We start from the raw sequence: 26,736 nt of genomic DNA on the forward strand, positions 1-26,736 counted from the left end.
TCAATGGCAGTGAGTTTGGTTGAGTTTTCAAACTACCGATTGATAGTTACAGAAGCTGCAGCTAGAGGGTTTGTGTTGAACACGGAATATATTTAACTGTAAAAGTACGCAATGGGGAAAGGGTGACTGTAATAAACGATTCAGATGGAGCTAGCCTGTAGAATGGTTCCGTCTTCTTGCTGCTCGTAGGCGGGATCAAATCAGCTCTATGTGGGTATATGACCCTATGTCCGACAGAACGAGACACCCCTGATTCTGCTCCATCCTCATTCGTGGTCTTTTGTCTGACTCCACTGTTGCAGCCCCGGGGGTAAATCCTAGGAAACTGGGATTGAAAAATTTAGGGACTTGATTATGTATGGATACAAGACTGAAAATCAGGACGGAATCCCAAATAAGTGCTAAGTTTCTAGGCTGGGAAAAGGTAGAAGGTGATTGATTCACTGAACTAAGAAATATAAGTGAAGACCTAGGGGAGGAAGGGGGAACCGATCACAATGACAGATGCATAATCCACACACATGCACGCACACACACCAGGGGGATGAACAACAGAAACAGTGGTCTGTGTAAGATATGAAAACAATAGTAATTCACCAAGGGGTCACCAGGGAAGGAGGGGAAGTAGGGAGGGAAAAAGAGGAACTGATACCAAGGGCTCAAATAGAAAGTAAAAGTTTAGAAAATGATTATGACAACCTATGTACACATATACTTGATACAATTGATGTATGGAATGTTATAAGAGCTGTGAGAGACCCCAATAAAATTATAAAAGCACCAGGCACTCCTCTGGAGAAAGATGAGGCATTCTACTCCAGTAAAGGTTTGTAGTCTCCGAAACCCAGAACCCAATGAGGCAGTGCTCCTCTGTCCGATAGGGTCGTTAGGAGTCAGATCGACGGGATGACTCAATGTAATAAGTCCTTTGATTTCTTGACTCATTTCAATGGGCACTGATTGTAAAATGAAATCCTTCACAACTGTTTAACACCAGCTTGTGAGGATTTTTTGTTTCATAGATGTCATACATACTCAAGGCTGTCGTCTGACCTTCATCAGAAAGTGCTTCAAGTCCTCTTCGTTTGCATCAAGAAGGGTATTGTAATCTGTAAACCACAGGCTCATCAGGAAGAAAGGACAAAGAAGGATGATATTTGAATTCTGGACTGCAAACATTCCACGAACTGAAAAAAAAAATCTGTCTTGGGACAAATACAAGAGAATGCTCCTTGAAAGCAAAGATGCTGAGACTTTGTCTCATGTACTTTGGGCATTTTTTTAGGAGAGACCAGTCCCTGGAGCGACAACTTGTCAGTTTGTCTTATGGTGGTGGCTTGTGTGTTGTGATGCTGGAAGTCATGTCACTGGTGTTTCAAATGACAGCAGGGTCATCCAAGGTGAGCAGCTTTCAGCAGGGTCTAGACTGAGAACAGACTACAGAGAACAAGTAGCTGTCCACCTCTGAGGAACATTGGGGGGCATTGAAGATTTCGTGAACAGCAGCAAAACACGATCAGACACCGTGACAGATGAGGAAGAGCTGCCTTCTCAAAGCAAAGGTGGCCGCAGTATCATTAGCATCACCTATAAAATCTTGCTGATGATCATCGGACAGCGGTTGCAGCAGTAGATTGACAGCACATGGACAGCGATTCAGGCCGGATTCGGAAGAGGATGTGAAACCAGGGATAATATGACTGATGTCTGATGGATCCTGGCTGAAAGCACAGAACATCAGAAAGGTGTTTACTTGTGTTTTCTCGCCGATGCAAAGGCATCTACTGTGGGGATGATAAAAAGTTATGAATAGCATTGTGAAGAATGGAAACTACAGAACGCTTTTGCTTATGCAGACCGTGGTCAGGGAGCAGGAGGTGGTCATTCAAACAGACCAAGGGAATACGATTTAAAATCAGGAAAGAGGTGTGTCAGGGTTGTACCCTCTCGTCACCCGTATTTATTGAGGTACGGATCCCCAACACTGGAATGGGTTCTCAGGAGAAACTTTGTGGTTGTGGAAAACACTGGGCAGACAGACAGACATCTGGGCCCAGGAGCTCCTCGTCCATGTCAGGACTAAGAGAGAGAACGTGTTTCCCAATGAGTGGGGATCATAGGACTTAGAGACCTTTCATAAGGCACGCATGTCATGCAGCTCACATCCTAGTCAAAGGGAAAGGTGAGAAGCAGATAACATCGTAAACGAGCGATACAGTGGGTCAGCATTTTGACCTAGTGCTAGTTCACCTCGAACACCCCTGACCCCTCCCCAGGGGGAGCACTCTCTGATCAGTATCAGCAAGAGAAGTCAGCCTGCTAGATTTTAAGGTGGGTTTGTTAGGCTTTGTTCTTGGCTTCATATGATGAAAGAATTCATACCGAAGCCCGTTTTGTCATCCAAGGGGGGTTTTATGAAGGACAGGACAAGTTTCAGGTTTTACAGGCTCCAACGGGTTCACCACTGGGCACCAGCAACCTCGTGGAAAGGAACACCCACATGTGTGGGATGGGGGTGGGGTGGGGAATCACAGGGAGCAAGGGGCAAGAGGGCACGGAGGTCAGAGAGGCTGTGGGCTGGGAGTAGGCCAAGAGCTGGCCCTGGGCACGCCCAGGCAGTGAGTGTGTCCCCACCTCCTGACCTACCATTGGAGAGGAGCAGGTAAAGGTGAGCAACCTTCCCATGGGACATTTCAAGCCCCTGGCTGGGGAGGCGTGGTTGATGGTAGTAGTTGACCCATTGGGTGATATCATGAACCTGGGCCCAGTTTGGACCGCCCAGGTGCACTTCCGACCTGGCTCTAGGCTTGAGTATGAGAATGCTCAGTTTGGGGTCTTCATAGGCATCTAATAGTTATCTGATTTCTTTCCCCCCTCTCCCATGGGGGCCTTTGCAGGCATGGGAGGGACAACTTAACAAGCTGACCATAGAACCTGACAGCTCTTATCTACAAATAACCTTCTGGCATCATAGAGTAGCCAGGCACAAATACGATTCATCTGTATGAAAGCACCGTCACGACTGCTCCTCCATGGAGGGCTATTGGGGGAGGGAGGGACACATCATTGGCCTGGAGAACTTGCATTTGAAACCATTTCTATCTTGAAACAATGGAGATCTTTCTCCAATAAGGCTACTTTTCTGTGCTCGTGGTTGTGAGTGTATGTGATTCAGCCCCACATCCTGATAGGCCCTAAGGGGTGGTTATGTAACTGAGGGGTAAATTAAGACTTCAGACAAGATAAAGCATAAAAAGGCTCACCTATTCCATGTGGACCAGAACCAGAATGAGGCGGAAATATAGTTTCTCACGAGCTTATATAATCTCGGGCATGCAAGCCAGGGTAAGCACATACCTAACAGGAAGGGGTTGTATTGGAGGATACACTTAACATGAGGGGGATGAGCTAGGGGGATACATGCAATAGGAAGGGTGGCACTAGACTCTAGTGACTAGAGGTGATACGAGGGGGTACCCCCCCCCCAAAAAAACGGATTTTTTTCAAAGCTATGTATTTAAATTTTTTAACAAAACAACCCTATCACCTTCGAAGTACTCTCCATGACATTTAATACATTTGTCAAATCTGTGATTCCATTCTTGGAAACATTTTTCAAATTCATCTGTTTGGATGGCTGACAGGTACCTCTCTCATTTTTTCTTCACCTCTTTTACATCGTCAAATTGCTTTCCTTTCTCGTCCCTCTTCATTCAAGGAAACAAAAAGAAGTCACATGGAGCGAGGTCAGGTGAGTAAAGTGCGTGAGCAAAAGAGGCATGCTGTTTTTTGCCAAAAATTTGTGCACTGAGACAGGTGTGTGCATGGGTGCATTGTCCTGGTGCCAAAACCAGTCCCCCATCTGCCACAAATCCAGACTTTTGGGTCCCACGGTGTTACGCAATCTCTTCAGAACCTCTACATAGAAAGCTTGATTGACAGTCGAAGTTGACATTTTCATTCATTTGGGAACTTGATGAACATGCAGAGTGAGGTTTGTCATCAATCGACATGTCACCTTTTTTGAAATCAGAAAACCACTTTTACTTCAGTTTTTCCCATAGTGCTGGCCCTGTAGGCTGTGTTCAACATCACAATATGGCATTTTGCCTGAGCAGGAAACAAAATTTCACAGCCACACGCTGTTCTCTTAAATCGACCTTCACACACACAAAAAACCAAGGTTTGAGTGAAACTGCTTCTAGGGGAAAATTCACTGTGACCAGAGAGAACTTTCCCAGGCAATGCCACTGGGTGCACTCAGAGCGAAGTTGCTGACCTAGGGGGTGAGCATGCCTGCTTCGTCCAATACAATTCCCTTTTTTCAGGGGGTAACCCCTTGTCCGTGTGACAGGAAGGTATATACTAACAAGATGGGCAGGTACTACAGTTAAGATGGCAGCTTAACTTTAGTTGTCTCTGAGCTGGCTTGACTTTGGGTGTCTCTCAGCTCCTTTCCAGGGGAATAATCTGTCATCCTTATCAGAAGGTAGTGGGCCTTACTTAGGGTGGGCCAAGCAATCGGGTCTGAGTGCTCTGGAGAACAGATGACCTTCAGGCAAATAGCCTTCAAGCAGTTGACCTTCAAGTGCATGTAGAAGCAACCAGGTGCTTGCAAGCACCTTAAGATCGGCATTATTAAGGGGGCACATCTTGGGGAATGACTTTTACTTTGGAGAATGTAACTGGACTGCATCCCCAACCTAGGAATGTGAAGGTCTCCCTCCAAGGGAGCCCCACCTCCCAGACTCCTTACCACATGAATTTAAAGTGTTGAAAAGCAAGGATGTCACTTTAGGACTAAGGTGTACAGGGCTCAAGCCGTGGTATTGTCAATCACTTCATATGCCTGTGAGAGTTGAACTTCGAATAGAAGATGAAAGAAGGATCAATGCGTTTGAATTATAGGTACTGTTGAAAGTACCATGAGCTACCAAAGAACAAACAGATCTATCTTGGAAGATGTACATTGAGCTATTCCTTGGAAACGAAGATGGGGACACTTCACGTACTTTGGACAAGTTATCAGGAGAGACTAGTCCTTGCCAGAGGATAACAGCTTGGTAAAGTTGAAGGGCAGTGAAAGAGAGGAAGCCCCCCAGGAGATGGGCTGACTTTGTGGCTGCAACAATGGACTCAAACATAGAACCACGATGTATGACTCAACAGAGCTTCTGTTTGTTGTCCTGTCATTGGGTCCGAAAGAGATGCAGTCTCTAATGTAATGTAAGGAGAACCTTCATAAAGTCTCAAAAGGGACAAAGCAGCACAGGGTCTGGATGAGGGAGACCAGGAGCACCAAGAGCGTCCAAGGGTTTACAGTTAGGCAGTTACTTAACAAGGAAATGGCCACCAGTTTTTGATTGGTGGCCGATCAATACCTCTCAATTGCAGATGGCACTACGGAAGTGGAGATGGGACCATGATTGGGACAGGTACATTGTGTTAGCAGAGTCTACAAGGTTCTTCCAGGGTCTTCTGATCAAGACAGTCCAGGCAGGACTGATAGGGCTTGACAAAGTGACTTTCAGTAAGAACTTCAAGGACCCAAAGGGACACTACTCCTTCCTAGGCCACCTAGAGAGAGGGTGGGGGTTATCTGTCCTTTTTGTTCCATACACAACTTCTATTGTTATTTATTTATTTAAAATCATTTTATTGGTGACTCCTATAACTCTTATCAAAATCCATACATACATCCTTTGTGTCAAGCATATTTGTACATTTGTTGCCATCATCCTTCTCAAAACATTTGCTTTCTACTTGAGCCCTTGGTATCAGCTCCTCATTCCGCCCGTCGCCCGTCCCCGCTACTACACGAACTCCTGATAATTTATAAATTATTATTATTTTGTCATATTTAACACAGTCTGATGTCTCCTTTCACCCACTTTTCTGTTGTCCATTCCCCAGGGAGGGGGTTATATGGAGATCCTTGTAATAGTTTCCCCCCTTTCTACCCCTTGTTTTGTTTAGATTTGCTCTGTCTTGTTTTTGTGCATATTATTATCTCTGCAGGTCTATCTAAAAAAAGATAGGTGGGATAAACAATCTGGAGGAGAAAACAACAGGACCAACAGTTCTAGGAGACATGGGGGGCGGGGGCGGGAGGAAAGGAAGTGGGTGTTAACAAACCCAGGGACAAAGGAATAACAAGTGATCCAAAATCAGTGGCGAAGAGGGTATAGGAGGCCTGGTAGGGCTTGATAAAGGGCAATGTAACAGAGAGGAATTACTGAAACCTAAATGAAGGCTGAGCATGATAGTGGGACATGAGGAAATTAGAAATAGATGAAAGAACTAGGAGGTAAAGGACAGTTATAGAGGTCTAAATACAGGCATATACATATGGAAATATATTTATATATGATTATGGGGAAATAAATCTATGTACACATATTTATAGGTTTAGTATTAAGTTAGCAGATGGACATTGGGCCCCCACTCAAGTACTCCCTCATGGCAAGAATAATTTGTTCTATTAAACTGGCATTCCATGGTGCTCACCTTCCTGACACGATCGCTGAAGACAAATGTGTGCATAAGCAAATGTGGTGAAGAAAGTTGATGGTTCCCGTCTATCAAAAGATATAACATCTGGGGTCTTAAAGGCTTGAAGATAAACAAGCCACCGTCTAGCTGAGAAGAAACAAAGCCCACATGGAAGAAGCACATCAGCCTGTGTGGTCACCGGATGTCAATGGGATCAGGTATCCAGCATCAAAGAACCAAAAATCATATTATTGTGAATGAGGGTGTGTGTGGAGTGGGGACCCAAAGCCCATCTGTAGGCAACTGGACATCCCCTTACAGAAGGGTTGAGGGGAGGAGAGGAGCCAGTCAGGGTGCAGTGTAGCAACAATGAAACATACATCTTTCCTCTAGTTCTTTAATGCTTCCTCCCTCCATTCTCATGATCCCAATTCTACCTTACAAATCTGGCTAGACCAGATATACACTGGTACAGATAGGAACTGGAAACACAGGGACTCCAGGACAGATGATCCCTTAGGACCAGTGGGTTATCTGTTTTCTAAGGCACTCTGCCCAAGGCTAAGATTACTCAGGTCCTGGTTTGTGGTCAGGAGGGATTCAAGGGAGGCTAACTGCTGAATCCACGTGAGGACCCTGCAAATGGATGTTGGGCTTTCACTTGTCATTCATAGGCTTCTGCAAAAGGGGTGCTCAGAATTTAAGCTCCAGGACAGCACAAGGGCTGCCTTTGAGTTGGTGTTGACTCTAAGGCACCTCAGGGCACTTAACAACTTTAGATAACCAGGGGAGATAGAGCCCTGGTGGGGGAGTGGGTTGTGTACTGAGCTCTGGAAGGTCAGTGGTTTGAACCCGCTGGTGGCTCTAGGTGAGCCGTCCGTCCGTTCCAAGACTGAAAATTCTAAAAATTTAATCTTCAAAACCCACAGAGCCATTTCTGCCCTGTCCTACAGGGGCACTGCGAGTCAGAATCGACTCGGTGGCAGTGAGTGTAGTTTTGGGTTTGGTTCCCGGAAAGACAGCTGGGAAGGTGTTCTTAGTTGAATATGTGAATGGCAAGTGGCCGACAGATTATTTGCTACTAGCCGTTCAGATGTTAGGGCTCTGAAGCTAACTATCCTTCGGACTGATATCCTGCTGATCATGCATAACTGGCCAGTGGAGCCAGGAAACATCAAGACGTGTCCTTTTCCAGTCTGTGTACTTCTCTGACCTTGCCTTTGCTGACCAGGTCACACACATCTTATTACCACGCCCACTGTTCCTCGACCCTCCCGACTGCGCATGCGCAATAGAAAGCGGCCTTCCGCGTGGAGGGCGCCGCACCACGCATGCGCCGACTGGCCGTCAGCCCCGCCCTCCGCGCCCGCTCGCGAGCGCCTGCCGTTTCTCTGGGCGGGGCGGTGGGCGGGGCGTAGAAGGGCAAGCGCGCGCCAGTGCGTGCGTGCGCGCGCGCCGCGGGCGGGCCAGTGAAGCCGGCGTCCCTGACACGTGACCCTGGGCCGGCTCCGTCGCTTGGTGGGTCTGTCAGTCAGTCCGTCCGTCCGTCCCCGGGTGCCATCATGGCGGACGCGGCCAGTCAGGTGCTCCTGGGCTCCGGTCTCACCATCCTGTCCCAGCCGCTCATGTACGTGAAGGTGCTCATCCAGGTAGGAGCCGTCGCCGTTCCCCTCCCGCCCGCGCCCTGTCGGGTCGCCGCCGCCCGCCGCGCCCGCGGATCGGCTCCAGCCTTCCCGGGCCCTCGGCCTCCCCGGTGCCGCTCCTTCCCTGCCGCCGGGCGCTCCCCGCAGGGGCGACTTCCCCGGCCCGCGAACCGCCCGGCCGGCCCTCACGCGCCTGCCGCCGGCCAGGCCGCTGCGCCCAGCCAACTGCCACCGCCCCGCCGCCGCCTCCTGAACTTTGGTTTCCCCGCCGGGTGCGGGTCCCGGCGCCCCCACGCCCTCCCGTGCCCCTGGGAAGTTGGCATTCCCCTCCTCCTGCCCCGAAAAGGGGGAAAACCCAAGCCACCTTAGACGTGAATCTTCGGGCGAAGACATTTCAAATTCGAGGGAAAGTTCAAGCCCAAAGCGCCAACATTTTGCCCGGTCCCCCCCCCCCTTTTTGGGGGGAGGCTGGCGGGACTGCCTTCGCTGGGGCCAGTCCCTTGTGAGAGCTTGGCACCCGCTATGTGAGCGCCACAAGGAAGGAGTTCATTCAGAAGTGACAGTGCAGGGGCGAATTTCGGAAGGACCCGCTGGGTGGCCTCCAGCAGCCACCCATGTGGCTCATGACAGGGAAAATCGCGTTTGTCCGGGCCGGAAATCAGTTCAGCTGAAAGCTTTCTGTTCGGGTCTGTGGACAGGTGATCCTGTACAGAAAGCGCAGGTGTTGTGTTCAAGTGGGAGTCCGATGTTCACCGACAGCATGTTCAGGTGCTTTGAGAAATTATCCCGGATGATGGCCAAGCCATTCAGTGTTTCCAACCTTGAGAGTTGGCACGAGTGATGTCCAACCGTGTGCCCAGCAAGAGGGCAGCTTTCTTGGAACTGCAGCCTGCCTCGCTGTGATTGCCAATGTACAAGGGAGGGCCACGTTTATTTCTTTTTCAAACTTTTTTGGGGATTTAAAGTAGGGAATTTGCTTCTTTAACAGTTGCATTGGCATGTGTAGTTTGCCTATCATAAGGTTCACTAGTTTATCCCATCCCTACGTGCAACCATCACCACTATCAATTCCAAGATACATCTTCCTCCTTCTTGTCTGCCTTGTTAGCTCTCCATGACCTGCTCACCTCAACCTGCCCACCTCCCCTCCCAGGTCCCTTTGAAGCAGTTTTTAATCTACTGCTTTCTCTAGGTGGGTGTGTCCTGGGTTGCGTACACAAAATCATACAAATTCAAAACAAAACACACGAAAAACTGAGGAGCTGATACCAAGGGCTCAGGGAGAAAGCAAATGTTTTGAGAATGAGGGAAACAAATGTACAAAAGTGCTTGACACAATGGATTGTGTGTGATAAGAGTTGTAGGAGACACCAATAAAATGATTTTTTTTAAAACAAAACACAGACGGCCCAACAATGACAGTGAAACAGAAAAACCTCAGTCGAAAACAAGTAGAAAATATTTAAAACTGGACTATTATACATTGGATCAAGGGAGACGGAGGACTAAATGACAAGGTGTCACCTTTTGAGGACGCTTCAACTGCACTAATCCACCTTACAATGTACTCTGATAACAAAAGGCCTTTCCTGGCCCTGGTTCATTGGCCCAGGGGTTTCACCAGAGGCTTAATTCATACCCTGGGAGTAGGTTTTGGGTTTTGGCTTTCACTGTCACCCAGAGCCATTCAGTGCAGCCCCCTTCTGTTCTGAAATGGCTGATCATCCGCACATGGCGGTGAGCTCCGTTCCAGACCTGAAAGGTGACTGAGGACAAGGACCAGAGACTTGGGGGTACGGTTGGGGAGGCTTTAGTCTGTTCCCACCAATAAGCCTGTTCTCGTAAATGATTGTGAGTTCTTGTCCACATTTTTTCTCCCACTCGTCCCTATGGGTTCCTGAGAATCTCACTCTGTACGGTAACAGAAAACATTCTCTCCCATGTTTCCAGCTGCCACCTCCTGGTTAGCAGCCCAGCGTGGAACCACTATGCCACCAGGGTCCCACCCTCTGGCAGCACTGGGTAGTGGTACTATGTGGTCTTGTGGTGGAGACTGGTGGCTCCCTGGCCCATTTACCCATTGTACCAGGGCTCTTTCAATTCTCAGCACTCTTCGTTCCTGGGTTGGGAAGCACGTTTTTTATTCCTGAGTTGATTTAATCCAAGTTATTTGTCATTGAGTTGACCCAGTGGATTCAAATTCCATCAGTAAAAGACTATCTTAAGATAAATTATGTGAACCCAGAACTGAGACTTTGAATGAAATGTGGTACGATCTTTAAAATTGAGCAAACTGGCACATTTGAGGCTAGGTAGCTGCCGACGAAGCTGCATTTTGCAGGACATCTAGTACGATGATGTCAGTAGTTCTGGAGACGGGACTTGAAAGGAACAGAGTTCTTTCCCGAAAACCTAAGTGCCTCCAGTCCTGATTTCACATTTATGTGTGGCCAAGTGTCTCGGAGGTTTTGCTGAACTTCGCAAGTACACGGTTTTCAAAATGGTTACCAGCACTTTCAGACAAGCTAATTGACCGACTTAAGAATCGCAGCAAATCATAGCCATGTCCCACAACATCATTCTCAAGTTCACCATTGGCACTGAGCTCCTGAACACTACGTGGACATAAAATTATAACCATTACTTTATTAATTTGTTAGCGTTAGAAGGCCCTCCCTCTGAAATGGCCTTGGTTAATTGCTGGTGACAGGCTGCTCGTTTCACAGGAACTTAACTGTAATTATTTCATAAGTGCTTTATCCAGCTACAGCTGTTTGCCTTGGTGAGTGTGTGGGTGCTTCCTGGTGGAGTATTTCGTCCTGGCAATTTAAAATGCCCTAGATTTTCTTTTTAAAATATATTTTTGAGATTTTTGAGCCTCCGCAAAGTGTAGCTTTCCTAACACAAAGGTTTCTTTACTCGGTTTGCTGTTGATGATTAGTCTGTCTCAGGTATGATTCACTTCATTTCATTTGAATCAAAAGGAAGCTTGGCGTTTGTTGAAATCAGTCTTGCTTGATAAAAAACTCACAGACGAGACTCAAATAATCACTGTCCCACTCTTTGACGGCCATCGAGTCAATGCTGACTCAGCGACTGCCTGGGATGGAGTAGAAGCCCCCCTGGGGGTTTCCAAGGTTGTAAATCTTGCTGGGAGCCGAAAGCTTCATGTTTCTCCTGCGGAGCGATTGGTGGATTTGAACTACCTACACTGTGGTTTGCAGCCCAAGAGAGAATCCACCCCGCCACCAGGGCTCTTTGGATATGAGTTACTGCAATTTTCCATGCGTTAAAACTGATAATCGTGGTTTTGTTCTTTATTCTTGGGCATAGCACTTTTTATTGACTTACTCTCTTCTTTTTAAAGGTGGGATATGAGCCTCTTCCTCCAACAATAGGACGCAATATTTTTGGGCGGCAAGTATGTCAGCTTCCTGGTCTCTTTTGTTATGGTAAGTGTCTCAGGTTGTGTGGGAATATAATGCCGGGGAGGATGGGCTGACAGACAAGGTCTCCCAACTCCCTCCAAAAAAAAAGTCTGAAGATGAGTAAAGGTGTGTTTCCTAGACGTTTGTACTGAATCATTTCTTGTGTTCTCAGCTCAGCACATTGCCAGCATCGATGGGAAGCGTGGGCTGTTCACAGGCCTCACCCCCAGACTGTGCTCTGGGGTCCTGGGAACTGTGGTCCACGGAAAAGTGTTGCAGGTGAGCGAGAAGGCCGACTGTGCGGGGATTTGCAGAGCCTTTCAGCTCAAGAGCAAGTCAAAGATATATTTGTAACCACCCTAATTCTTCCTTTTGAAAAACACTATATCGGAAGACCCACTCCTAGCCTTTTCCCCCAAAGCAGGTGCATTCTTGCAGAAGTGAAGGAGTTGGTTTTTTTTTTTTTTTTCTCTTTTTTTTTTTTTTTTTTTAGGAGTTGGTTTTGAATGATGTGGCCTTCCCTTTGGACCAGCCACTTGAGTAGAACTTGAACACAGGCACTGCCTGGTCTCCCTACGTGCCGCACTCGGCTGACGTCTTTGAACTACAGCATATAGTTTATGTCCTCTCCTTTGAAGTTCTTTTCCTTGACAGCTATTTCCAGGGGGAGCGAGTGGGCTGGGGGTGGAGGCCTGGAGTACTAGTTATCTTTAGTTATCTTTAAAAGTCCTTAGCAAAGTAGCAGCCAGAGGATAGCAGTGGCATTTGGGGTAGGGAGTTGGAGGGCGGCATGAGGGGTGAGACTCACCTACGTCAGTCAGTGACTCCATTTTAGGAGGGCAAGAGATTGGAAACCAAAAGGATGGGGGTGTTAACATCTGTTTATGTTGGGGGTCCACAGCCAGATTGTTTTCTTAATTTTTCTGTGTACTTGTGATGTTTCCTAAGATTTTACATTTGTTTCTTGATCCTTTTGTCTCAGATGCTAAAGCCTATAATATCATCTTGATTGAACTGGCTCCTCAGTTATACCTATTACAATGTAGGTCTACTGAGTTTAACCCTTTGGGCAATCTTTCTCTTGGGGAAGAGGTTCTCAGACAGAATTACCCTTTGCTATGTTATTTATAAAGAGGAGCCCTGGTGGCGGAGTGTTTACGTAAGATCAGCAGTTTAAAACCATCAACTGCTCCAATGGAGCCAGATGGGGCATTGTATGCCCCTAGAGTGCCAGTCATAGAAACGCATCAGGGCAGGGGTAGCTATGAGTTAGCATCGACGTGCATGTGTGAAGGCGTTGCGGATAAGGAACCCTGCTGGCTGGGTGATTAAGGCACTAGGCTGTTAGCAAAAGTTGGACCATTCAAACCTGCCAGCTACTTTGAGAGAGAGAGATGTGGCAACCTGCTTCCAAAAAGATGGGGTCTCGGAAGCCCCTGTAGGACAGTGGCAGCCCCACTCTGTCCTTTGTTAGGAGGACGGGCTCCCTTATTAAAATGGACCTCATGGCAATGGGCTTGGAATTCTGTATGGATAAGAATTCTGTATCAATTAGAAGAGTCCGAGGACGCTTGTCCAGCTGGGGGTCGTGCTCCGGCTGTGGCACCCCAGGTGGCATGAGTCTCTGTAGACTGAGGAAAACTGGATCCTCTGTTTAATCTCTACCCTGTTTCAGATGTTGGAGAAATAGTGCTCTGTAAAATCTCTATTGTGCCTCCTTAGACGTTATGATTTTCTTCAATACTGTTTTATCACCTGATGAGCAAATTATTTACTGAAATAGTGTCATCGTCTAATTGGCGTAAGTTTCAAGCTCCCATCAGCTTCCCCTGATTGCGTCCAGGTTAGTTCTTCACATAGAGGCTCTTCCTCCCTGGATTGTCGTGTTAGTCTTCGTACCTTCCTGCCGCAAGCCTGTTAGTTAGAAAGTGAGGCGCACGTGGTGACTGTAATGGGCGCTCCTCTGCCCTGCATGTCAGCATATCGTTGCTGCTTCAATATCAAGTTTATGAGGTTCCGTTTATTGGGAAGCATTTCTTGGTGTGTTTTATGCATAAAAAGATACACTAAGACAAACATTTGACCAACTCAAACCACACCTTAGCTGTTTTGACTTTTGTACAAATTTATCCTAAAGACGTAGGAATGAGACTAGTGTGAAATCCAAGGGCTGCATGTTTTTTCTGTGTACAAAGTTTGTTTAAAAAGACAAAAAGTAACCACCCCCATGAGAGAGACTTTCCACAGGAGGCCCTGATAGTGCCCACAGCATCCACAGCATACAGCTGCTCAAGGAGAACATGGGCACCAGGTTCTTTTTTTATAATTTTTTTGGGGGGCGCATACATTGGTTGTATAAAGCACATTTGTACACTCGTTACCCTCATCATTCTCAATTTTCCCCCCTCCCTCCTGCTCCCCCTCCCTCATGAGCCCTTGATAATTTATAAATTATTATTTTGTCATATCTTGCCCTGTGTGACATCTCCTTTCACCCACTTTTCTGTTGTGCGTCCCCCAGGGAGGAGGTTATATGTAGATCCTTGTAATCGGTTCCCCCTCTACCCCACCCTCTTGGCATTGCTACTCTCACCTCTGGTCCTGAAGGGATCATCTGCCCTGGATTCCCTGTGTTTCCAGTTTCTGTCTGTACCAGTGTACATCCTCTGAGGACACGGGTTCTTTACCACACGAAAGAGGTGTGACTCATGACCATGGGACCCTAGTAGCTGCGTCTCCTTCAAGAGCACTCCCAGGCCCGAGGCTCCCTCCCTGCACTGCCCAGGGGAGCAACACATTGCCCGTTGACCCTGCTTCCCACTTCGCTCCTTGTGTCCTTGTGGGCTAAATCTCAGCTCCCTGCCGCTGACTGTTTCCACGGCCAGGGAGCCTGCAGGACAGAGCAGAACTGCCCTGTGGGAGGAGACAGCCTCCTCTACCTCCCAAGCGGCTGGTGGTTTCAAATTGCTGACCTTGTGGTTCCCAGCCCCGCCAGCAGCCACCAGACCTCCTCCAGACTACATCGGGACACACCTTTCAGGTGTCGCTTGAGCTGGTGATGGTGCCTTCCTGGGCTTTGTGTGTGGGAGTGGGGGAGGAGGAACTGATACTGCCCTTTTCAGCTGCCCTTCTGGACTCACAGAAGGAGGGTTGCCCAGCGGGGCTTTCTGTGTGGAAAGATGGCGGCTGCCGCCTCATCCAAGAACCTCGTGTGTCGAAGCTGAGCACAGATGAAACGACAGCTAGAGACCAAGTGCCTTTCCCTTTCCTTCTCGAGTAGTGCTCTCACCCTCTGTGTCCTCCACAATCCTCGTGTTAGGGGAGTCTTGCAGTTTCCTAGTACTCCACTGTGCGTGCATCCCATAGTTTGTTGACCGTCTTCCGTTTGGGAAGTTCAGAGCCCAGGCATTTCAAGCATAACCAAGTGAAATACAGCAGGTCTGGCACCGGAGATAGATCCCTAGACACTTCTCCAATCCAAAAGAAAGACCACTCTGGACTTGAGGCAACTGCTAGCCTTCGAAGGTCCTGTCTGTGTGAACAAGAAGTGTGTTAAATCTGTTCAGAGTCGTGCGGAAGGACAGCAGATCTTTTTATTGGTGGGTTAAAAAGCAGAAGACACCACGTGGACCAGGAATGTTCAGAGAGTCCCAAAACGACAAAAAATAAACTCTAGCATCATCACTCAGCCGGATTTTTTCCATTTGATCTCGGCCTTGTGATTTTTATTATTATTTTTAACAAAAGTGTTGGTTAGATTTTTGCTGTTTTTATTTTTTTTAATATGGTGTAACTAGGAAGTAATGAAACTCGTTATATAAAACGGAGCTCAATTGTCTTCTTTTTATTTCACCTAGCCTCCTCCCCTGCGGTGTCTAAAATAACCCACAAACATTTGTCCTTCCTGTATGGTGCGGGCTCGGGTTGTGTTTATGTTTTCTAAATGGTTTTTTCCCCCTCCCTAGCTTATTTTAGAAGGTCAGATGATACAAAAAGAAAGTGAGACCGTTTCAGCTATTCAGACTTAGCACCAATTCTCTGTTCTTCTTTCTGGGCTCTTGCCCTCATTTGGTACTGGTCTGGCACTTTCAGTGAGAAGAGTAGCGGCCTTGTGTTCTTGCCAACTTCTTTTCTATCCAACCTGTATGTTCAGTGCCCAGCACTGATTTTCTCTTGTTTTCAAGTGCGCAGTTGCTTGGTCTTCTAGCTATGCAGCAGTTAAACTTAGAGACCATTATTCCCAGTGAGCAATGAGAGGGGTAAGGGGTGGTTTCAGCAAGTTCCTGGACAGATGCCAGTATCTTTCCATTCAGTTTGTCAGTGAATTTTCTAAAGCCCCCCACATAGAAGTTCACGGGAAGTTTTGGCCCCTCAAAAATCTTCACTCTCCCTGGTGGTGCTGTAAGTTCAGCAGCATTGGGCTGCGAACTACAAGCTCCGTGGTTCAAACCTTCCAGCTGCTTCAAGGGAGAAACATAGGCTCCCAGGCTTATTTGGCATACCACCGCCTTTTCAGGGGAAAAAACCAATTACTCATTTACTATCCTCCCCACCCTCCACTCACACAATTTAAAGTTTTTGTACTATGGCTCACATTTGAGCATGGCGTATAGGTATCTATCTGCTTTTGGAGGCCCCCCCAGATTGTTCCAGCTCCCCTAAGAACAGCATCACCCACTGGGGAAACTTTGCTGCTGATGAGTATTTCGAGACAATTGACTCTGGCAGTGGATTTGGATTTTGCTTTCTGCCAAATGAGTGTTAGTTTTGTGTTCTCTTTCACATGGCTCTGTAATAACCCTAATGGTCTCCCCCTCCCCTTTCTTTCATATTAGCATTACCAGGACTGTGAGAAGCCTGAGGTACGTACATTGGCACTGACTCTGGGGGGCCTCCCTTCCCTCGCATGCTGTGCTGCCTGGTCTTTAGGATGGAGGTGTGCAGTGATTTCCACCTAATCTCAGTGACTGTTGTTATCTGTTAAGAGTTCTCCTTCAAACCTTCACAATCTCTCCTTTCTGATTTTGGTTTTCAGGAAATAAGTTCTGGCAATGTCCAGAAAGATGCCTCGTCTTCCTTTGATCGAGTTATTAAGGAGGTAAGCGATGAGTCTGGGCGGCGGACCTGTGTACTGGGGCCCTTTCCTGTAGGTGTTTACCAGCATGGGGCCGACAGGACGGGAGACCCGGCAAATGAGTCTTGTTTCACCCTCTGATGTCTTCTTTACAATGCAGAAGGCTCTGCTGATCTTGTGCAAAAATAAGTCAAGTAAATAATGATGATAAGACAAGACAATGGCCAGGCCCATCATACTGCATGACAGTATCATGTGTCCAAGGATGCTTTTGTCCTGACTTACTTCCCACCCACCCCCTCTTCTGCCATTGGCATTTCTTCATGCCCAACGTCTTGACATTGTCTAGTTGTCCCTAGTGGGGTCCCGGTTACAGCCTTACACTTAAGTAAGTGTAAGCACCCCCAATGGAGTCCTGGTGGCGCTGTTGGATTGGCGCAGAACAGCTAACTGCAGGGCCAGCAGTTCAAGCCCACTGGTCACTCCAAGGGAGAAAGATAGCCTGTCTACTCCCATACAGATGTATAGCCTCAGAAACCCCATACAGGGTGGCTATGAGTCTAAGTGATTTGATGGCAGTGGGGCAACTCTAGTAAGCCCTACAAGATCGGCTCACCACTACTCCTGGAGGAGGGGTCTCTGAACTGACAAACTCTAATGTTTAAATGCAAAAAATAGATGAAAGCTAGACCTGCCATAGTATTTTCAGTTGCCTCAGATGCATATGAAAGTGGGACATTAAATAAGGGAGTCTAAAGAAGAATCCATTCATTTGGATTGTGGTGCTGTGGAAGAATCTCGAAAGCACCATGGATTGCTAAAAGGACAAGTCTGTCCTGGAAGAAGTATGTCCAGAATGCCCCGAGGCAAAGGTGGACAGACTGTACGTTGGGCGTGTCTGAGGACATCATGCTTGGCTGGAGGAGTGAGTAGCCAACAGAGGAAGGCCCTCCAGGAGCTAGCTTGGTAGCAGTGGCTGCAGCAGTGGGCTCAGGCACAGGAACAGTGGTGGAGATGGCCCGAGGGCCATGAGGTCACTAGGGGTCAGACCCAGCGCCCCAGCTCTGTGATGTGATGTCCTCTGTTACTGCTCTGTAGAACGCTGGATTGGACGGAGGAGCTGGGAGAGCTACCGCGGGCAACTCTGGGTGCTGCACCCTTGTAGGGCTCTCCTTGCAAACAAAGGCCTCCTCCTCCCCAGGAAATTGGTGCAGGTCGTCACCTAGCCACCCAGTAGCCTCCCGGCAGGCCTCCTTGCTTTCTTCTGCTCTCTGCCCTTTGCTCTGACCCTCCTGCCTCTGCTCCGGTTTTGTTTTTCTTTTGTCTGTAAAACTGGGAAAACCACAGAACCTGCTTTGCAGCTAGTGATAACAAAACAAGGAAATCTAAGCAGGGAAGGTGGAGTAGAAGGAGATGATTATACTGTATCTCCTTTGGGCAGCTCCTCCCTGATTTTAAGGCCCGCATGATGGGCAGTTCTCTTCTATTTACATTGTCCTGTCAGTCCCCTATGCGCGCCTCACGCGCGTGTGCGCACACACACATGTCCCACCCCCTCCCCCTCCTCAGGAGCACCTCTGTCATCGATGTAGATTACCAAAGTTTGTGTTGGTTGTTTGCAGACAACACGAGAGATGATGGCTCGTTCTGCGGCTACCCTCATCACACATCCCTTCCACGGTACGTTTGCGCTGACAGCTGCAGCCTGGGGCCTGTCTCCCTAACTGGCCTGGGGAGTCTCTAAAGAGCCTGTTCCCGCATGGTATTTGCTTTGCTTGTCTGTCTGCAGTTTTGTCTGGGTCATCCAGGTAACAAAATATCTCTCTACAAAAGCTGCCTATCCCACTCCCCCCACCGGGTTTACCGCGGTTTTTAAAATCTTGTGCTCTGTCCTGTAGTGATCACGCTGAGGTCAATGGTACAGTTCATCGGCAGAGAATCCAAATACTGGTAGGTGTCCCTGCTGTTCAGCAGTCCCCATCTGTGGAGACCAGACGAGTAGAACGTCACCCTGCGTTGGCAGTTTCCCAGCACACACCGTAGGGTCGTAACTCGTTTTGAGCCTCCCTGGAAACAACAAGAGTAGACAGGAGAAAATAGGTTCAAGCCGGTGTTAAGAGCCTTGCCCGGGATCTCAAAGTCAGCTGCTGGCCGCTGAACCCCAGCCCCAGCTCAGCCCCAGGTGATGGCACCTTTAGGTCCTAGTACCGGCATTGTGCGCAGGTCAGCTCCCCGGACAGAGTGAGAGGGTGCTAGAGAAGGGTGGTGGTGGTATAAATGATCTTGTCTCAAGTGATGACTTGTTTATAATTGTTGCGTCTTCATCTCTCCTTGTGTGCTTAGTGGACTTGGCGACTCCATAATGACCATCTATCGAGAAGAGGGCATCCTAGGTTTTTTTGCGTGAGTACAGGTTGATTGGGGAGTGGGGAGGAGGGTTAGAAAGCTGCAGTGAAACTAAGGATGATGGGTTTTTGTGTAGCCTTGGGGTGTACCATTCTGTGTCTGCCTCCTGGTTTGAAGTCTCTGGGTCTAAAGCTCTCCAACTTGCTCCTCAGGACCTTGGAAGCATTTCAAATGAGGGCACTTTTGTTTGCTTCTGAACAAATTCACTCCTTTCTCAATGTCTGTCATTATTGAAATGAAGAAAAGCGATGTTGAAACAGTGGAGCCTTCATGTAACATGTTTTTCTGATCCTGAGCAAAGAATTCTTACGCAGTTGGTTGTGTGAGATCCCCTTGACTTTGCATCGGAAGAGCTCAGACTGGCAGCTGCTTCTCTTAACAGCAGAAACTGCATTAGTATCTCAGTAGGGTGTTACGTTTTCCAGAGTTTCCCACACTTGATTTTTCTGAGGGTCATGCGCTGAGATAGGACATCAACTAACAGATTGAAAACAACAAGCTGATGCTCAGGAAATGCATCTGTGGCCCTTCAGATAGCTGGCCAATGACGGTGCTGGCACGTGATCCTGATCTAAAGTCTGCGGGATAATGTTCTTCCCACTGTGGCACGCTGCTCCAACAGGGTCCCCCAAGCCTGCAGATGTGCTCCATTGATGTCTCTCAGCTGTTTTCTGAGTTTAGACTAGTCCACCTTGGTAATTGTTCTCATCTTCTGCTCTGCCAAATTGGAGTATGATTGAGTAAAAAACAATATTTGAGTCTCTTCATATTGGTAAATTGCTGGCCATCTTAGTTGTAGCTATTAATAGTGAGGTGAGCCATTGGCCATGGTTCAGAGGGTGAGAGCTGGCCAGCGTTTTAGAAATGGGAGCAGAGGTCTTCAGGGAGGAGCCCGAGCTGCAGCCACAGTGACTGGGACACACTCAGCAAAGGGGCTGGCGTTGGGAACCTGGTGTGGACAGTAGCCTGTTTTGAAATCTGAGCTTGTGAGAAGTGTTTATACTAAATGGCTTATCTGTGTACAGATCACATTTATTCGTGCTTGTTTTTCCTTGTTTCTTTACACAGGGGTCTTATTCCTCGCCTCCTTGGTGACATCATTTCTTTGTGGCTCTGTAACTCACTGGCCTACCTCGTCAATACGTATGCACTGGACAGTGGGGTAGGTGACTTTGGGGAAGATGTACCAGTGCCGACTTGATGGTGTTCAGCCTGCAGTTAGATTTGCCTCAGAGCAAGCTGAGAGCTTGGCTTCCTGCCAGACTGACCATGATAGGAGTTTTCAAGGGCTAATGAACTGATCCACATTGCTTTCCAGAGAGGTCCACCCCTAAAAAGTAGCTGCCGGGGTGTGCAGAGCAAGCCCAGGTGTCCTCAAGCAAGCTGGCCCTGCCTCGTGCTTCGAGGGGATCAAATCACTTCCTGCTGCCTAATGCGGGAGGACGCCCTGAAGCCAAGGAGCAGTGTCACCATTTACCCAGGGCCTCCACAAGGGCTTTCTGATGTTGGACTCTCTAGAAGCTCCAGCCTGGGAGGTTTGAGAATCACCCTTTCCTAGAAGCACTGGGCCCCCTGCCTCTGCAGCTGTGGAGTCTTTCTGTGCACAGGCAGCCCCAGAGTGTGGTAGGAAGTAGAGGATGCCGATCAGTACAGCAGAGCCCCTGAGTGGAGAGGCACCTGGAACCTGTCGGGGTAGACCATAAATAGACGGGAAACATTTTTTCATGGACTCATTTCCAGGACAGGGGAAAAGGTTACTGTTTCTTTGGCTTTGAAAGCCCATGATGCCTGCATTTGGCCTAACCCGTCTGAACCTGACATGAATTTGCCTGTGGGCGTTACATCAAGATGATGATTTTGACCACTGCCTTTTAATGCTCATCGTTAAACTGGCATTGCTTTAGACATCAAACTCCTCTTACTGCTGTCAACAGAAACTTACCCTAGGTATGGAACGTAGTGGTGTGGCTGGGCACAATGAGCTGTTGGCATCAGCCTGATTTTCAGACTCAGTTTTCTTATTTTAGGTTTCCACCATGAGTGAAATGAAGAGTTACTCCCAGGCTGTCACGGGCGTGAGTTGGCTTAATCCCCTAAACCTTCTAGGAGGAGTGGGAGGTGGTTGGGCTGTTGTTATGCCCACCGGGTCATCATTGGCCTGAACCAACCAAGAGTCTTGCTGGAAGGTCTCCCCAGAGTTTGGGGATGTTGGTCAGGGCCCAGAATGACCAAGAGTCCCTGCCTCTCTCCACTGAATCACGGTATCACAGCTCCCGTGGGTTGGTGCTTCACGGGGGGTTGGCATCTCTCACCCGGCCTCCACCATCATGCCCTACCTGCCTAAGAGCACTTCCTCCTCGTCACTCTCCATGGGTCCATTGAAGAAGTGGCCTGTAGTGTCATATCCTTTGTCTTTCGAAGGAGGCTCGGGTTTTCTGATTGTCTTTGGGGGTGTTTGGAAATGCTTCATTATATGTAGTTTCGTTTCCTTTGAATGAAAGACTTGGTGGTAGAATGAGAGAAGTCGTCTTCCGGCTTTTTGCTAGAATGTCTGACTTACTGATATGTAAAGAGGAGAAGCATCTCCAAGCTCACAAAGATTTGACCTTGCCTTTCCTGGGGGTCGTCATAATCACATGGCCCACAGACAACAGGACCTTAGGCGACTAGAAGGAACAGAATAAATAAAGGAGGAATTGCTGGCTGACTTCTTTCTGTTTTTAACCCCCTTTATAGTTTTTTGCCAGTATGCTGACCTATCCTTTCGTGCTTGTCTCTAACCTGATGGCTGTCAACAACTGTGGGTAAGTGCGGGGCCCTGCTTGTTCCCATCCTGGCTGGTGGCTGCCTGTGTGCTGGGCACAGCAGTCCTGCTCGGAAAGTGGGGGTGGGCAAGAAAAGCCCAGGCGATGCTGCGCTCCGCTATGCGTAAGCGGGCACCTCAGGTCTGTGTTAGGGATGGAGAAGGGCATGCCAATGGTTCTGACGTACTTCACAATCGCTCAGGTCTGTGTTAGGATCGAGAAGGGCACACCAATGGTTCTAACGTACTTCACAATTGTGTGCACTTGCCAGTGGTAGAGGTCCTATCCTTACAAAGGGTCAATCGCTAGCAAGTTAATTTTACTTGGTTTTTCCTCTTCAGTGTTGTACCTCCATTGTATCAACATTAACGTAGCTCTGTCCGAGGTGTAATGGCAGTCTGCACCTGCTTTCCTCGGGGGGCTTCCGGGGGAAAAGAAGGGTTTCTTTTTTAAAGCGGCGGGTGGTGGTGGGGGGTGAGAAGCAGAGTCCCTGGGGAGCTCCTCAGCCGGGAAGGGCACGTGGTGGTGGACCCTCTGTCTCCACCCCCTAGGTTCCAGATGCCTCTACCTCGTGGAACAGAAGCTCCTGCTATCATTGGAAGCCTCTGTTGTAGTATGCGCCTACACGCAATAGGCCATTCAGGATGGCTTTGTTTTTAACAGGATGTCAGATAGAGCACTGTTGGCAGGGGGGTGGCGGGGGAGGAGTGCTGGGAGCAGGATTGTACTCTCATGCCACATCACATTCTGCTTGTCATTTGGAAAGCAGATGTCATCTGCTAGCCAGGAGCCCACCGGAAGGTTGACGTACATTTATTCTTCCTCACAGTGATTTAGAGGAAATGATGATGATGGGTTATACCTGAGTAAGAATTCTCTCTCTCTCGCCTAGATCCTTTGTCATAGTTGGGATTTTTGTGACTGGCAGTTCATTTTTAAATCCCCGTTATCCCCGTTCTTTAGTCTTATAATGACTTTGCTCTAGAGCAGGGCTCCTCAAACTTTGTAAACAGGGGGCCAGGTTCACTGTCCCTCAGACCCGTTGGAGGGCCGGACTATAGTTTAAATATATATATATATGAACAAATTCCTATGCACACTGAACGTAACTTATTTTGAAGTAAAAAAATAAACGGGACAAAAACACCGGGCAGGCCAGATAAATGTCCTCAGCGGGCCACATGTGGCGTGTGGGCCGTAGTTTGAGGACGCCTGCTCTAGAGAGTCATTTGTCTGCACGAGAGAAACCTAGATGCGTTAGAAAATACATAGCTGATTGGAGCTCTTGGTTATTTGGAGCCTGCAGTCGGCAAGTCTTCTTTTTGATTCCTGCGCTAATAGAATTGTTTCATAGGAATGAAAGTTGCCTTTCCCAGAGCGCTCTGGGTAGCAGAACATTTTGAAAATGGTTTTCAAACTCTTGGGAGAAGGCTCTGAGTAGCTCATCTTTTTTTCTTTCAGGCTTGCTGGTGGATGCCCTCCCTACTCCCCAATATTCACTTCTTGGATAGATTGTTGGTGCATGCTACAGAAAGAGGTATTTCTTTCTTGTTTCGTCTGTGTGCTCTGTGTGTGTGTGTGTGTGCTTTCCTAAACAATATCCTTGGAATCCTGGCTTTGTTCTTGTGACTCGGGCTTTATCTACCACTTCCTCAGCCTTTTGTAATGATGTCCATCTAGATACCTATATCTCTTCATAGTGAAGTGCTAAATGCGCTCTGGAAGCTCCAGGCATGGACCCCATTGTCCTGCTGTTAAAATGATGGTCTGGAGTTCAGACACTTTTTTTCCTTCAAGCTCTTCCCCCCAGCCCCCCTTTTTTAACCGAGCATATCCTTGTGTCGTTGAATGTTTCTGCGTAATGGATGTGAGGAAATGGAGAAATGAGTGTTGATTATGGCAGAGTCTCCGTCATGGTGGGTAAGGAGAGAGCTGGTCTCCTACTTCTAGAATGTCCAACTCGTGAGCCTGTAGGAGAGAGGAGGACTGTCTTTGTGGGTTCCGGCACTGTAACTCTTTGCCGTATGAGAAAGGACTGCTGACCTTGCGACTGGCAGGCCAACGGAACACACTCTGTCCCCGGGGCTCCACGTATTGTTTAATTATGACAGTCAAATCGGAGACAGCAGAAACCCATCCAAGAAGGGGAATGCAAATCTTTCCCCCTGACAGAGCAGTAGGAAAGTCAGACTGGCCTTGCCAAACAAGGCAGGCCCATTGGCGGGTAGGTTTCCCTGCGTTTGTGGGTGCTCCCAGGGAGGGCCTGAGGGACCCCGCAAAGATGGACTAAAATCAAAGTCACAGGTGGACCGTGAGCTTGAGCAAGAAGTGGGTTTTGAAGGATGGCAGAAGAAAATGTGAGGAAAAAGCTCCGTGTGTGTTCCTTTACGGCACTCGGGTGCCTCTGAGGAAGACCTGGTTCCGCGCAAACCTGGCGAGCCTGGCGCTTCCCAGGGGGGCCTCATGTGGGCCTTCTGGGTTTCATCCTGCACCTCAGATTCTGTGGTAGCGATCGATCGCCTGGCCCGCTCTCCATTTAAAAGGAAAGTGGCCTTTCTGACCCTGCTTTCTAATGGGCGTCAGCACACCTTCGCGGGCTCCGGGTGGGCCTCAGGGTACAGGGCCATGTAGTATCTGTCAGGCTTCATGCTAAGAGCTCTCTGTGTCAACTCATGTCATCCTCAGACAACCCAGTGGGGTGACCCTCTCCCCACTGCCACAGGAAGACACTAGCTTGGAGCAGGGAATATAACTCCAGGGACATAAGGCAGGCCACAGCCCGCTCCTTGGGGTGGCTCCCAGAAACCAGCCCGATGGGGCTCGCTCTCCTGCTGTGCATTGGCTGACCTCTTCTTCATGCTGTTCTTTATTTTGTGTTTTGTTTTTCCAGGGAAATATGAGCCGAGGAAATAGCTTGTTCTTCCGGAAGGTCCCCTTTGGGAAGACTTACTGTTGTGACCTGAGAATGTTAATTTGAAGATGTGGGCAGGGACAGTGACATTTCTGTAGTCCCAGATGCACAGAATTATGGGAGAGAATGCTGATTTCGACACAGTGTGGCGCGCTTTTGTAATAATCATTTAATCTTGGGAAAATGGAGGTGTCTGGTGTCCGCCTTTTTTCTCTCCACCCTGCCCCAACACCACAGAATTCACCACTGAAACCCTCCTCCCCCCATAGTTTTTCTGAAGTGTGACCTGTTTTGCTTCAGACCCTTTTTAACTTAAACAGAGGAGAAAAAAGTTTCATTTCCCTAAAGGTACGGGCAAGATTGTCATGTGACTTTAGTCTGCATTTTAAACTTTTTCACGATGAAGAATAGAACCCCAAGAAGTAGGAAGAATTTGATTAAACTATAGAAGCTACAGAAGCGACTGTTCGTTCCTTCCTGTGCCAACCCTGACCCCGGGAGGCCCCAGCTTCCGGAGCCCCCTCCTCTGAGATGAACTCCATCTTGCATCCTGCAGAAGACATATGTAGGGAAGCGAAGGGTAATGGCCACCCCCCGGGAAGTTCTTGTTTTCACATGAAGTATGAGAAGCCCACCCCACAGCTGCCACTGTCCCCTTCTCCAAGAGTGGTCTGTGCCTGCCCTTCCATTACATTGTCACACCCATCGCCTTCCATGTGTTCTCTCGTCCTCCCCACGCCCTCAGAGTGCTGGCCACACCCTGTGTGGGAAGAAGAAATCCCTGCAGGAGGGACGGCCCTCCAGCCTGCAGCTCTCACTCAGGCCTGGGGGGTGCAGGTACAAGTGCTGTACCTCCAGGTGTGGTTTCCTGGTTTAAGAGCCAAATCCATCTGCCCTTTATCCCCTGTCCTTTAGGCTCCTCTCCCTCTCTCCCCCCACCCTCACCCCCCCAACCCACACTGTGGGCGAGAGTGAGCATGCAGGGTGCCCGTCCCCTGGGCCCAGGAGCCACCGGATGCACACAGCGTAAAGGAGGTCCTCGGCTCCTCTTTACTGTGTCTCCAAAAAGTCATGTGAATTTTCTATTCTGGTCACTATTCTCTGCATTTGTTTGAATATAAAATGTTTTCTGAAATTTCCTACCTCCCGCCCCTACCCCTGCCCCAAAACAAAAGCTGGTGATCTTCTAGTAAAGATGCTCTAGGAGAACGTTTGTCCTTTGGCTTCTGTGCAGGGCCTCACTCACCGCTTGAGAACCGGGTCTGTGTTCTGTGGGCAGGCTGCCACCAGGGGGCGCCCAGGCTTCGGCTTAGGACATTGGAAAGGGCTGCTGAGAATCCACAAGGCCTGGGATTTACCCCAGGTGCTAGCCCAGTCATTTTTTCTAGATGGTTCTCATACACCTCACGGGAATCACATCCAATAATCCAGCAGGGGCCCAATCCCTCTGCTCCATAAAACGTCACAGAAGGAGAGGTGGAGATGATTCAGTAATAGAGATGTAGAAGCTTTTATGTAAGGAAGAAAGAATGAACGGACTCAGTCACAAAGGTAAAGAGGACAAAGCTAAGATGACAGGAGATGGCCCTGGGGGAGTCCGGTGGCCCCTCCCTGTGGCCTGGATGGAAGAACAGCATGGGGAGGGCCTGGAACTTGTGGGTGAGGGGTGGCAGGGCTGTAAGATGACCCAATAGGAAAGGAATTTTAAACACACCTGACCTCATTTTTCTGTGCAGCGGTGCCCTCTGCTTGGCCTGCTGAAGTGTTTCCCAGGCTGTAAGCCTTGGTCCTCCCAAGCACATAGGAGCTTTGTCTCCATACTTGCCCTCCACCTAGCTCCTAATGATCAACCAGCTGCCAGCCAGCCAGCTGGACACATTGGAAACCTTGTCCAGGCCCAGTGCACCCAGCGGGGTCAGCACCCCACCCACTCCATGTTGGAAACCTGTTGGAATGAATATTCAGCCCTTAACAATAG

The 26,736-nt window shown here is 48.6% G+C and overlaps 1 protein-coding gene across 1 annotated transcript; it reads left to right on the forward strand.

Moving 5' to 3' along the window:
* Positions 1 to 7,956: 7,956 nt before the first annotated feature.
* MTCH2 (mitochondrial carrier 2) lies at positions 7,957 to 24,946 on the forward strand. Its single transcript, XM_075545718.1, has 13 exons — positions 7,957 to 8,141; positions 11,503 to 11,587; positions 11,736 to 11,842; positions 16,399 to 16,425; positions 16,599 to 16,661; positions 18,260 to 18,317; positions 18,536 to 18,587; positions 18,981 to 19,040; positions 20,112 to 20,205; positions 21,071 to 21,118; positions 21,780 to 21,847; positions 23,309 to 23,384; positions 24,738 to 24,946. Exons 1-13 carry the CDS (start codon positions 8,055 to 8,057, stop codon positions 24,822 to 24,824), a joined length of 912 nt encoding a protein of 303 aa, XP_075401833.1. The 5' UTR covers positions 7,957 to 8,054; the 3' UTR covers positions 24,825 to 24,946.
* The last annotated feature ends 1,790 nt before the right edge of the window (positions 24,947 to 26,736 follow it).

This window comes from Tenrec ecaudatus, chromosome 4, assembly GCF_050624435.1.
Source record: "Tenrec ecaudatus isolate mTenEca1 chromosome 4, mTenEca1.hap1, whole genome shotgun sequence".
In the NCBI taxonomy this organism is placed as follows: Eukaryota; Metazoa; Chordata; class Mammalia; order Afrosoricida; family Tenrecidae; genus Tenrec; species Tenrec ecaudatus.

What these genes read in the sequence shown, in the direction of transcription:
- MTCH2 (XM_075545718.1), top strand. Translation starts at nt 8,055, where the DNA reads ATGGCGGACGCGGCCAGTCAGGTGCTCCTGGGCTCCGGTCTCACCATC. An exon ending in ACGTGAAGGTGCTCATCCAG is followed by an intron (nt 8,142 to 11,502) that starts GTAGGAGCCGTC and finishes TTCTTTTTAAAG; the next exon opens with GTGGGATATGAGCCTCTTCC. An exon ending in TCCACGGAAAAGTGTTGCAG is followed by an intron (nt 11,843 to 16,398) that starts GTGAGCGAGAAG and finishes CTTTCATATTAG; the next exon opens with CATTACCAGGACTGTGAGAA.